General features: G+C 41.6%; 1 protein-coding gene across 1 annotated transcript; it reads left to right on the top strand.

Annotated features, from left to right (window-relative positions):
• On the top strand, window positions 6,327-8,455 carry LOC100624506 (olfactory receptor 51Q1-like). Its single transcript, XM_021102673.1, is given in 5 exon segments — window positions 6,327-6,434; window positions 7,009-7,180; window positions 7,183-7,416; window positions 7,419-7,772; window positions 7,775-8,455. Coding segments are annotated over 4 exon segments (936 nt in total). The 5' UTR covers window positions 6,327-6,434; window positions 7,009-7,032; the 3' UTR covers window positions 7,975-8,455.

Below are 12,551 nucleotides of genomic sequence, written 5' to 3'. Positions count from 1 at the left end.
AGGTTATCCTTACATGTATACATTACAATTACATTTTTCCCCCACCCTTTCTTCTGTTGCAACATGAGTATCTAGACAAAGTTCTCAATGCTATTCAGCAGGATCTCCTTGTAAATCTATCTATTCTTTTTTTTTTTTATAATCTTTATCTTTTTTTTTTTTTTTTCCCACTGTACAGCAAGGGGGTCAGGTTATCCTTACATGTATACATTGCAATTACAGTTTTTCCCCCACCCTTTCTTCTGTTGCAACATGAGTATCTAGACATAGTTCTCAATGCTATTCAGCAGGATCTATCTATTCTAAGTTGTGTCTGATAAGCCCAAGCTCCCGATCCCTCCCACTCCCTCCCCCTCCCATCAGGCAGCCACAAGTCTCTGCAAGAAGAATTATTTATGAAACATAACCCCCACCCCATAAGGACAAAGTAATCAGGAGTTGGAAGATGTCCTGAGAAAGTGTGCTGAGCCCTCTGCTCTAGGCAAAGAGGAAGTGAAAGGGATGACGTTTGTTGAGTTACTGGGACCTGAACTCAGTAGCCAGAGGACACCCTGAGCAGCTCAGAGGAGGCCTCCAGTACCGGCTCTGTTGTGGCATTCACCCATTCTCACCAAGGCTCCCAGCTGGGAGTCCCAGAGATTATAAATCTTGTTCATTATGCAAATTCTGAGGGTCTCCCACCCGTGACACAGAATCTTTCACAAGGGCAAGCATCTCCCTGTGGGTATTAATATTCTCTGTCTAATTGGATATTCCTTTGGAGATATTTGGAATAATGTAAACATTCTACATTTATATTTTTAAGGAAAGGAACTAAGACTTTTGAGATGGAAATGTATACTAAGCAATTTGTATTACTCCTCACAACAACCCTATGAGATAGTTTAATGCAGTTATTATTTTTCAGATGAAAACTGATGCTTGGATACCGTAAGCATCGTGCTTAAATCAACACATTCAGGAGCTAGCCCTCCAGCTTCTAAACTATTAACCCTTAAACTGTACTGTCCACTAAGAAGGAACTGCAGTTGTGTGGAGCCTCTTAGTAGTCAGTCAGGTATAATTAATTGAACACGCTCAATAGGTCAGGCACAAATCAATCTCTGTTCATTCGTTCCACAAATCTAGACCCTACAGATAAGGTGGGGACAAGAGAGACAAGGTCCCTTCCTTCATGGAGCTTAGAAATAATTTTTTCTACCACTGCAGAGTTCTACTCTCTATTTCCTGAAATGGTATTTTTTTACATGATAATTTTTATTTTTTTCCATTACAGCTGGTTTACAATGTTCTGTGAATTTTCTGCTGTACAGCATGGTGACCCAGTTACACATACATGTATACATTCTTTTTTCTCACATTATCATGCTCCATCGTAAGTGACTAGACAGAGTTCCCAGTGATACACAGCAGGTGAAATGGAATTTAGAACCAATTTTAAACAAACTTTGTAACACTCTCATACGCAAATAAGCCTTTTAGATATGGAATTAATTTTTAAATGGTTGCTTGTGTTCTACTTTGTAGGGATGTCGAAAATAGCCAAAGATTTTTTTTTAAGTTAACACTATGACTCCACCACAAAGTTTGTAGATTCTGACCTAGGAATTTTCAGTCACCTATAACTCTCTAACTCTCATAGCCCTCTGACGAATGGTAGAACTCTGCAGAAAATACTGAATTAGAAATATCAAGTGAAAGCAAGCAGATACACCCCCAGGAAGGGGCACACAATAAATGACCAGAGATGAGAGAGTGGTGATTAAGATAGCCTAGAACTGAATTTATGAGATGTAGAATTTAAGAAAAAAATTGCAAACTAATGAAAATAAGACGGAAATTCCAGAACTAAAAATAACTGAAATGAAAGACTCATTGGATTGAGTTGAATCGTATTAGACACCATTGAAGAAAGAATCCAAGACATAGGAAAATATTTTAGAATATATCCAAGCTATACAGAGTTGAAAGCATAAAGCATATAAAAATTTTAAAGAAAATATAAACTTATGTATGGCATTTTCTGGGAAAGTTAAGTGCACATGTCATAAGAGCCACAGAAGGAGAGTATCCTGAGGCAGAAGGAATAGTTGAACAATATTTCTCAAAACTGACATAATATCTTAGCCAAAGATACAAACAGCCCTAGGCACCTCATAGTTATACAGCTGAAGAACAAAAATAAAGAGAACATATTAAAAGAAGTCAGAGAAAATAAAGACATTGCCATCAAGCCATCATATTTTCAGTATGAAGAATAGCAACTCTTTTTCTGATTTCCTAGTAAAAAAATAAAGGGAGGAAAAAAAAAACCCAACGGAGTGATGTCGTCCACCTACTGAAAGACTGAATACTGTGTGCATTCTGTACCCAGAAAGCATGTTACTAAAAACAAGGGTGAGATGAATGGAGAACTCAATAACTGTAATTGAAGGGCTGTCATTCAACAGAGCCTGCGGCTGCAAGAAGCTTCTTTGTGTATTTATAATTTAGATAAGTACAGTTTTATCATTTCCTTCCCTATGAATCTTACCTGTTAACAGTCTCAGCAATTGTGAAAGTGTTCTTTCATCATATTTTTGCCCGTCAATGTGTTCTAATACTTCTGGATTTTGATAATATGGGGAATAAAAAACTATCTCAATTTGATTTCAGTTACTTTCTCTTCCTAGTGATAGTGAACATCATTTCATATAATCATGGAATATTTATATCTCCATCTCTTTGAAATGTGCTTATCTTCTGTATCCACTTCCTCTTAGGTCAGAAGTTAGCAGATTTTTTTCTGCAGAGGGATAGAGATAAATATTTCGGGCTTCGTGGGCCATATATCTCTTTTCAGAACTACTCAGTCCTGCCGTGATAGCATGAAGTCAGCCATAGACAACTTGGAAATAAATGAGCATGAGTGTATTCCAATACAACTTTACATGTGAACACTGAAATTTAAATTTAATATAATTTTCATGTGTTGCAATGTCATTGACTTTTATTTTTTTAATCATCTAAAAAACTTGAAACAATACTTATCTTGTAGGCCATACAAAAACACATATACTTAGCATCCTATTTCTTTAGACCGTACCAACTAATCTCTTATAAATAATAATGAAATTAACAGATTTCCCATTACTTCCATTTACCTTATTTTTAAAACATTTTATTAGGGAAATATTCAAATATAGATATAGATCTATACCTAGGTAAAGGGAATATGATTTAAAAAAGCTGATAATCTTTTCATTCAACCTCAACTTTAAGAATTATTTGTATTATCAATACTGACAATTTAGACTTTATAGTGATAAGCATAATGTTGAAACTTTATATTTCAACTTTACATTATGTCATTTCAGCCTTAACTACTACAGATGGAGTAATCACACATCTAATTCCACTTCCCAAATGTGTGCAATACTACCCACCAACCAAATTGTGTTCTTTGTTTAATGTCTACCTTGTCAGGATTTATAGCTTTATAGTCTGCTCCGTAATCAATTTGTTCCTTTTGAAGCAGTTGCAATGGTATAGAGGTGGAACTTCCTGAAGCTAAAAAAAAAAAAAAGCCAAAATGCCAAATAAGCCAGACACAGGAGGAATCACAAAGATGAGCCATATTTGCAAAAAACCCTGTGCCTGTGGTGGTGGAAAACAAGAGATAGTCACAGTGAATATTTAAGCAGCTGCTGATTTCCACTGTCTTGAGAGAAGTATCATCTGAGTAAAGTCATAGATAACCTCCTATGCCAGTTATCTCTAGAGACTTCCTCCTGGGGAAGACATAGAATACAGTTATATTGAGGCTAATACCTGTAAGACGCTAAGAGAAGCATCTCATTTTGCCTCTGAGACTTCTGAATCATCAAGAGATCTGGAATGCCTTCCTCAGTCTGCAAACTGTATCCAAACTGAGTTTGATCGCACTCAAGATGACAGCAGCAAAGGGCAATTTTGTTCCAACATACTTGTCCCTCTCAAAACTGCATAAGATACTTTAGGGAGAAGAAGGGGATCTAATAGCACTGAAAAAAATAAAATAGAAATAAATAAAAAACCTGCCAGGATTTGAGCTACGTCTTTTCCCCATCACCTAACAAAATCTTCCCATTTTGAGCCAGCTAGCTCAATTGTTGGTACATGTTGGTACCACTCAGGAACGATGAGCTACTGTTATATTTATTATAATTGTTATTTTTCCTGGTTCTGTCCCTTAGGGCATCAGGTTTCAGAGGACAATCTTCATATTCCCATAAGATTCTTCCAGAAGTTTCTTCATCAACCAGCTGCATTCCAGCCTGGGGTCTTCAGGAGCATAAAATCACACTGAGCCACAGAGCAGAGAAGAGGAACCCCAGAGAACTCGAAGGAACAAGGAAGCACAAAGGTAGGTCTGGACGGCTCCACTACTGTTTGTATCTTTCCTTTATGCTTCTACAAATGACCAAACATCTCTCTGATTAGCATGTTCTTTAGAATAAGTTTCAAATACCTCGACTCTATGAAGCAAGTTCATTACTATTCAGGGCTAAGAAGTTTTAAAAACCTCCTGTCTTTGGTTTTTGTTTAAGTTATAAAGGACATTCTAATTCCTATTATTTACTATTTTATTGGCGACCTCTCATGGGCATTGGCAGTTTCTCTATGATGTTGATGCTTTCATTATGTTTTGTTTTTAAATGTTTGCCTATATTCCTTTTTCTTGATCAAATTTGCTATAGCAGGTTTCAAATTACATCAATCCTTCCAAAGACATAGTTTTTGAATGTTTACCTTTTAAAACATCTTTCTCATGGAAAAATTCCAGGCAGTGCCTGTTTTGGCATGACAATGGCGAACCCGACTGGTATCCTTGAGGATGTGGGTTTGATCCCTGGCCTCACTTAGTGGATTAAGTATCCAGCGTTGCTGTGAGCTGTGGTGCAGTTCACCAATGAGACTAGGCTCCTCCATTGCTGTGGCTGTGGTGTAGGCAGCTGCAGCTACAGTTCAGCCTGTGGCCTGGGAACTCCCATATGCTGCACATGTGGCCCTAAAAAAAAAAGAGAAAGGAAAAATTCCATCATTTTCTTTATTTTCCCATTTCCCCTAATTTTATTTTATATTATTTTCTAAAATATTTTTTGCATGGGGTGGTCAGATAGTATCATTTATTTATTTACCTATTTATTTAGGCTGCACCTGCTACATGTGGAAGTTCCCAGGCTGGGGATGGAACCCATACCGTATCAGTGACCGAGCCACAGCAGTGACAATGCCATATCTTTATCTGCTAGGCCACTGGGAAGATTCTGTAATGTTTATTTTTTAAACAATTTTTATTTTATATTGGAGTATAGTTGATTTACAATGTTATGTTTTATTTCTTGAGGTTAATGATTTTCTAGAGATTCTTATATTGGTATTTATGGCCACTTTAGAGGGAATACAAGTAGACTCCATGAATTCTAGGTGCTCATTAAATGCTATGTGTATTGCCTCACAAGAAAGCTCACAGTTTTTCTTCTCTGTACACTCCAACATTTAGTTACCGTTCATTTACTCAAAGTATGTTCATTTTTAATTTAAAGAATAAAAATCTCCCTTCACCCCCAGGGGGCAGTATAGTTTCCCCTTTAGAATACGTTGTCAACTGAAACTGTCTCCCATCCCTCCTATTAATTCTCTTCTCGGACCACTTTAATTTAGCTTCTTGTCCCATCACTCTAGTGAAATGCCTTTCCAAAAGGTTACCCCTGGCATTTACATCCCTCACTTGAATAGATGCTTTCCAGTATGTGTTTTACTGAAGGTCGAACAAACACTAAACTGTGGCACCACTGCCTTTATATCCTTGGCCTCTGTGACTCCCCTTCCATTGCTTTCTACAGACTTCTATGAACAGTCCTTCACTATTTCCTTGGCTTTTTCTTGACATCTACCCTATTGCTAAATTTTTCATTCTTTTTTTTTTTTTGTGGGGTCTTTGCTATTTCTTGGGCCACTCCCGCGGCATATGGAGGTTCCCAGGCTAGGGGTCCAATCGGAGCTGCAGCCACCGGCCTACGCCAGAGCCACAGCAACGCGGGATCCGAACCGCGTCTGCAACCTACACCACAGCTCACGGCAACGCCAGATCGTTAACCCACTGAGCAAGGGCAGGGATCGAACCCGCAACCTCATGGTTCCTAGTCGGATTCGTTAACCACAGCGCCACGACGGGAACTCCAAATTTTTCATTCTTTAATAGAGCTCTCCTCAATCTTCTTCTTTCTTCTCCTAAATTCTTGCCTATATTATGACATCAACTTCTAGGTTCTCAGCTATTACCAATATGCCAAAAACTCCCAAAACTCCTTACAGATGTCCCTTTTGCTTGGATCCTTATGTGTCTGCCTAGATGCCATTTTTCTTGGAGAGGTTTTATGAACATCAAACTCAACATCCACAGACCAGAGGTATGATCTTACCCCCAGTCTCCTCCTACTCCAGTCAATGCTCCAGATAAAAGTAATTGTCACCATAGTCCCTAGAGTTGCTCAAACAGCACACCGGGCCATACTTCACTTTCTCAAGAGTAGCCCCATTTAACCGAACAGAAGAAAGAAGTCAGTATCTTATTTTTCTGTTTGTTGAGTATAAGATTAACTGAAGTAAGTCTGCAGATTTGGTTACTGGAGAGTTATCTGAAATACTGCTGAGAGAAGCTTGAGTTAGAAAAAGCACGTAACTAAGTTTATGTGTCCACATACATGTATAAAAGAGCTGGTGGGAAATGTATTAAAAAGATTGCAGGAAGCATAAAGCTAAATTTGAGGACATAGCATCAGGCATGGAAGTTGAATAAATAAGGTCATTTTAAAGAAAAATGTATGTGGCAAGAGGACCCAAGCTTCTGCTGTTCCTGCTCACTGGTGTATTGCTCTGCGGTGTTAGAAAAACAATCCAGATACATATGCGGGGTCGAGATTTACTAGATAATGTCTCTCTGGCCATAGAACACCAATGAAATTCTTATTGAAAAACACACAGGTTCTAGTTTTGCATTGATCAAGCATGTCCGAGGGGACTAACAGCACCCAAGAGCCCTTCTCCTTCCTCCTCACGGGCATCCCTGGGTTCGAGAGCGCCCACGTCTGGATCTCCATCCCCTTCTGCTGCCTCTACGCCATCTCCATGGTGGGAAACGCCAGCATCCTCGCGGTCATCGCACAGAGCCAGCCCTCCGCCAGCCCATGTACCTGTTCCTCTCCATGCTGGCCCTGACCGACCTGGGGCTCACCCTCAGCACCCTGCCCACGGTCATGCCGCTCCTCTGGTTCGACGTTCGCAAGATCAGTTTTGAGGGCTGCTTTGCCCAGTTCTTCTTCCTGCATGCCTTCTCCTTTATGGAATCTTCAGTCCTGCTGGCCATGTCCTTTGACCGCTATGTGGCCATCTGCGCCCCCTGCATTATGCCACCGTCCTCACCAGCCAAGTCATTGGCGGGATTGGATCAGCCATCCTTTGCCGCTCTGTCCTGGCTGTCCTTCCCTCCCTTCTCCTCCTCAAGCGCCTGCCCTTCTGCCGCTCCCACCTTCTGTCCCACTCCTACTGCCTCCACCAGGATATGATTCGCCTGGTCTGTGCGGACATCCGGGTCAACAGCTGGTATGGTTTGCTGTGGTTGCTCATCATTGTGATGGACCCTCTGCTCATCGTGCTGTCCTACACACTCATCCTGAGAAGCATCCTGGGCACAGCCTCCTGGACAGAGCGGCTCCGGGCCCTCAATAACTGTCTGTCCCACGTGCTGGCCGTCTGGTGCTCTATGTTCCCATGGTCGGGGTGTCTATGACTCATCGATTTGCCAAGCATGCCTCTCCACTGGTCCATGTTATCATGGCCAACGTCTACCTCTTGGCCCCTCCTGTGATGAACCCCATCATTTACAGTGTGAAGACAAAGCAGATCCGCCAGGGCATCTTGCACCTGCTCTTCCAGAGGAAAGTGCGCTAAGGACTGCAATTGGGATGAATGGGGGTGATTTTATCGTGAAAGTGGAGGTGAGCGCAGGGAGCAGTACTGTCAAAAGTGTAAGGAGCTTAGAGGTGGGAAGGAGTAGTTGTTGTATGAGAAATATCCAATGGAAATGAATAGAATCATAATTCAAAAACTAGAAATTAAAAGACGTAAGTTTTTAAAATCCCGTTTTATTTAGTTTTTCAGGAACCTCCCTGCTGTTTGCCATCGTGGTTGTACCAATTTACATCGCCACCAACAGTGTAGGAGGCTTTCTTTTTCCTCACACCCTCTCCAGCATTAGCTATTTGTAGGCTTCGTGGTGGTGGCCATTCTAATCCGTGTGGGGTGGTAACCCACCGAGTTTTTCATTTGCATTTCTCTCCTGATTAGTGATGCCGAGCATCTTCTCCTTTGCCTACTGGCCATCTCTGTGTTTCTCTTTGGCCAAATGTTGTTTTTAGGTCTTCTACCCATTTTTTGATTGGGATTTTGTCGTTGTTGTTGTTGTTGAGTTGTATGAGCTTTTTGTGCATTTTTGAGATTAAGCTCGTGTCAGTTGCATCTTTTGCCAAGATTGGCCCCCCTTCTGTGGGTTGTCTTGTTATGGTTTCCCTTGCTGTGCAAAAGCTTTTGCGTTTACTTAGGCCCCATTGGTTTATTTTTGTGTTTATTGTCATTATTCTAGGAGGTGGATCCAAAAAATGTTGCTGTGATTTCTGTCAGTGAGCATCCTGCCTAAATTTTCCTCGAGGAGTTTTGCAGTATCTAGTGCCTTACATTTAGGTCTTTAATCCACTGGGTTTATTTGTGTGTATGGTGTGAGAGACTGTTCTAATTTCATTCTTTGCAGGTACCTGCCCTGTGTCCCCAGCACTGCTTATTGAAGGGACTGTCTTTCCTCGACTGTATGTTCTTGTCTCCTTTGCCATATATTGCTTGGCCCTAGGTGCTTGGGTTTCTTTCTGGGCTTGCTGTTCTGCTTCAGTGGTCACTGTTTCTGAGGTTGTTCCAGGACCCTGCTGGTTTGCTGTCTGTAGCTTTGCAGTATTATCTGAAGTCGGGGAGCCGGAATCCTCCAGCTTCATTTTCCTTTCCCATGTTGCTTTGTCTGTTGGGGTCTTTTATGTTTCCATATACATTTTCAACTAGCTTGTTCTAGTCCTGTGAAGGATTTCATTGGTAATGTGATAGGGATTGCCTCTGTGGATTGCCTTGGGTAGTGGAGTCATTTGGACAGTGTTGATGCTTCCAATCCAAGAGGATGGTACGTCTTTCCATTCGTGTGTGTGGCTTTGATTTCTTTCATCGGCGTCTTCGAGTTTTCAGAGTACAAGTCTTGTGTCTCTACAGGTAGGTTTACCCCTGGGTGTTGTGTTCCTGTTGATGCAGTGGTAAATTGCAATGTGCCCTTAATTTCTCTGGCTGATCTTTCATTCTTAGTGTACGGAAATGCAGTTGATTTCTGTGTACTGATGTTGTACCCTGCCACTTTATCAAATTCATCAATGAGCTCTAACAGTTTTCTGGCCGTGTCTTTAGGATTTTCTGGTTAGAGCATCATGTCTTCTGCAAACAGGAGTAATTTGACTTCCTCTTTTTTTTCTAATGTGGATTCCTTTTACACCATGTGAGACAGCAATCCGACGCCCAGGCACATATGCTGGCACAACTCGAATTCGGAAAGATACATGCCGCCCTGTGTTCATTGCAGCACTCCTCACAAGAGTGGAGACAGGGAAGCAAGCTGAATGTCCACTGACAGGTGAATGGGTTAAGAAGATGTTGTAACTGAATGCACTGGAACACCACTCAGCCATAAAACAGTGTGAATTCACATCCTTTGCAGCCACATGGTTGCAACTAGAGATTCTCATCCTTCGTGAAGTATGTCATAGACAGAAGAACGCACACGTATATATGCCAGTAGGAGTTATAAGACAGGCATGAATATATGACTGGGCCGTTTTGCTGTAGAGCAGAAATTGGCACAAGATTGTAAATCGACTATAATTTAAAAAACAAACTGTTTACCCTCCAATAGTCAAATGACTTTGACGAAATAAATATTTCAAAATATAATTCGGTACATAATTCCAGTTCTGCTTTCTTCACAGTAGTGTTGTTTTTAAGTATTTTTAAAATACAAGATTCTGCTCTCAATCTCAAGATACTGATTAGTTCATATGGTTATTTATTGCACCTGTAAGGTTTTCATGCTTTCATAAATAATTCCTCAGCAAAGGTCAGCTGTTTCATTCAGTGTACATGCACAATTAAATGGCACAAGCCTCCAGCTGCCCCGTGGCTGTCAGCATGAGGTCTCTGGGTGCACTGGTGTGACACAGACATTCCACGATGACAACGACAATCAGCTGATGCTTCACTTGTTTTGCCCAATTGATGTCTTCATTCCACAGTAAAAAACATCCCCATAATGCAGCTAACAAGTTGTTAGGCCCATGGAAAGAAAGGTTTTGAGAGAAGGAGTGCCCATCGTGGCTCAGTGGAAAGTAATCTGCCTAGCATCCATGAGGCCCCAGGTTCAGTCCCTGGCCTCGCTCAGTGGGTTAAGGATCCAGCGTTGCCATGAGCTGTGGTGTAGGTCACAGATGTGGCTCGGATCCGGCGTTGCTGTGGCTGTGACATAGTCTGGCAGCTGTCGCTCTGGCTTGACCCCTAGCCTGGGTACTTCCGTATGCTGCACATGTGGCCCTAGAAAAGGCTAAGGAACACCTTTTTCGCAAATTTTGTCCTCACTAAACGAGGAAATAATGAGTTGAATGAGTTTTATTCTCATTTAAAATGATTTCCTCATCATTCTGTTCCAGAAGTGAAGGTTATGTTCCAAAGAATTTGAATGATGTCAACTGTAAGTATAATAAAATTATTTTCCAAAAACTATTGTATGTGCTTTACTTCCTTTAGGAAATAGCTCCAAAAATCCCACTCTTGGGCATATATCCAGACAAAATTTCCTTACAAAGGACACATGCACCTGCATGTTCACTGCAGCTCTATTCACAATAGCCACGACATGGAAACAACCCAAATGTCCATCGAAGGATGATTGGATTAGGAAGATGTGGTGTATATACACAATGGAACACTACTTAGCCATAAAAAAGAACAAAATAATGCCATTGGCGGCAGCAAGGATGGAACGATTTAGAATCTCTTACTGAGTGAAGTAAGTCAGAAAGAGAAAGCCAAATACCATATGATAGCACTCATATCTGGTATCTAATATACAGCGCAAATGAACCTTTCCAGAGACTAGAAAATCATGGACTTGGAGAATAGACTTGTGGTTGCCTGGAGGGAGGGGGAGGGAGTGGATGTATTGGACATTGGGGTTAAGAGATGCAAACTGTTGCCTTTGGAGTGGATTAGCAATGAGATCCTGCTGTACAGCACTGGGAACTATGCCTAATCACTTATGATAGAGCGTGATAATAGGAGAAAAAAGTATGTATATGTGTATGTGTAACTGGGGCCCCATGCTGTACAGTGGGGAAAAAAATTGTGTTGGGGAAATGACAGTAAAAAAAAAGAAGTTACAAATATTAAGCAGGTTCCTGCATGTTATGCCCCTGTCTGCAGATGATGTTCTCCTAAAAGCCTCTGCTCTTTTAAACGGTTAAAACCACCACGTCTACACCGTCCATGACTGGATTCCTGGGTAAGCTGGGATCGTGACACGTATTAAGTTGTAGAGCACATGGCGACACGCGTGCTGGCAGTTGTATTTCACCTTTTGCTGTGACCTTTGTTGGAGTCGTTCTTCTAAAACTGTCATTGTGTTCATGTTGAAAATGATATTGACACATACCATTGTTCTCTCTATTACATCAAGTTCTCTATGGCATGCTTTTCGAAACGTTTTGGGAAGTTGGTTTTAAAGCTCATCCCTGTTCCATGAGGAATGTTTGCTGTCCTGATCCACATCCATTCATCCAAAAGAGCTTGCCCTGCATAGCCACTCTCAGTTGCCAGAGTCTTGGCAGTGGGAGTGGAAACGCTTACACTGCCTTCTCTACTTCTGGATGGGGCTTTACCTCTAATCACTCTGTGCATTTGGAATGCAGTTGGGTGTGAACGGTGAAGTGGTTCAGCACATGACTAAGACTCGACCCATTGTCTTTCCTAGGGTAGTTTTGATACAGCTCTCACTGTTTGCTTTCCTTATACTGTGTTAGAATTACATGCTCTTAGCATTTCCAGAGGGTGGCTGCCAGGTGAATGCTCCTGGCACTTGGTGTGCAGCATTCCTCTTCCCTGCAGCTCTCCTGGACCTTCGAACTCAACTCTAGCTTCAGGCTGCTTATAGAGAACCGTTTCTCAGAATTCCTGCTGTAGCTCATCGGTAACAAGCCGAACTAGTATCCATAAGGATGCGGATTCGACCCCTGGCAATGCTCAGTGGGTTAAGGAACTGGAGTAGCCACGAGCTGGGGTGTAGGTCACAGACACAGCTCTGATCCTCAGCTGCTGTGGCTGTGGTGCAGGCAGGCACCTGCAGGTGCGATGATTTGACCCCTAGCCTGGGAACTTCCATGTGTCAGGGGTGCAGC

The sequence above is a fragment of the Sus scrofa genome, chromosome 9, assembly GCF_000003025.6.
Source record: "Sus scrofa isolate TJ Tabasco breed Duroc chromosome 9, Sscrofa11.1, whole genome shotgun sequence".
Classification (NCBI taxonomy): domain Eukaryota; kingdom Metazoa; phylum Chordata; class Mammalia; order Artiodactyla; family Suidae; genus Sus; species Sus scrofa.
The sequence above is the reverse complement of the archived record's forward strand: the minus strand, read 5'-3'. Positions and strand labels throughout refer to the sequence as shown.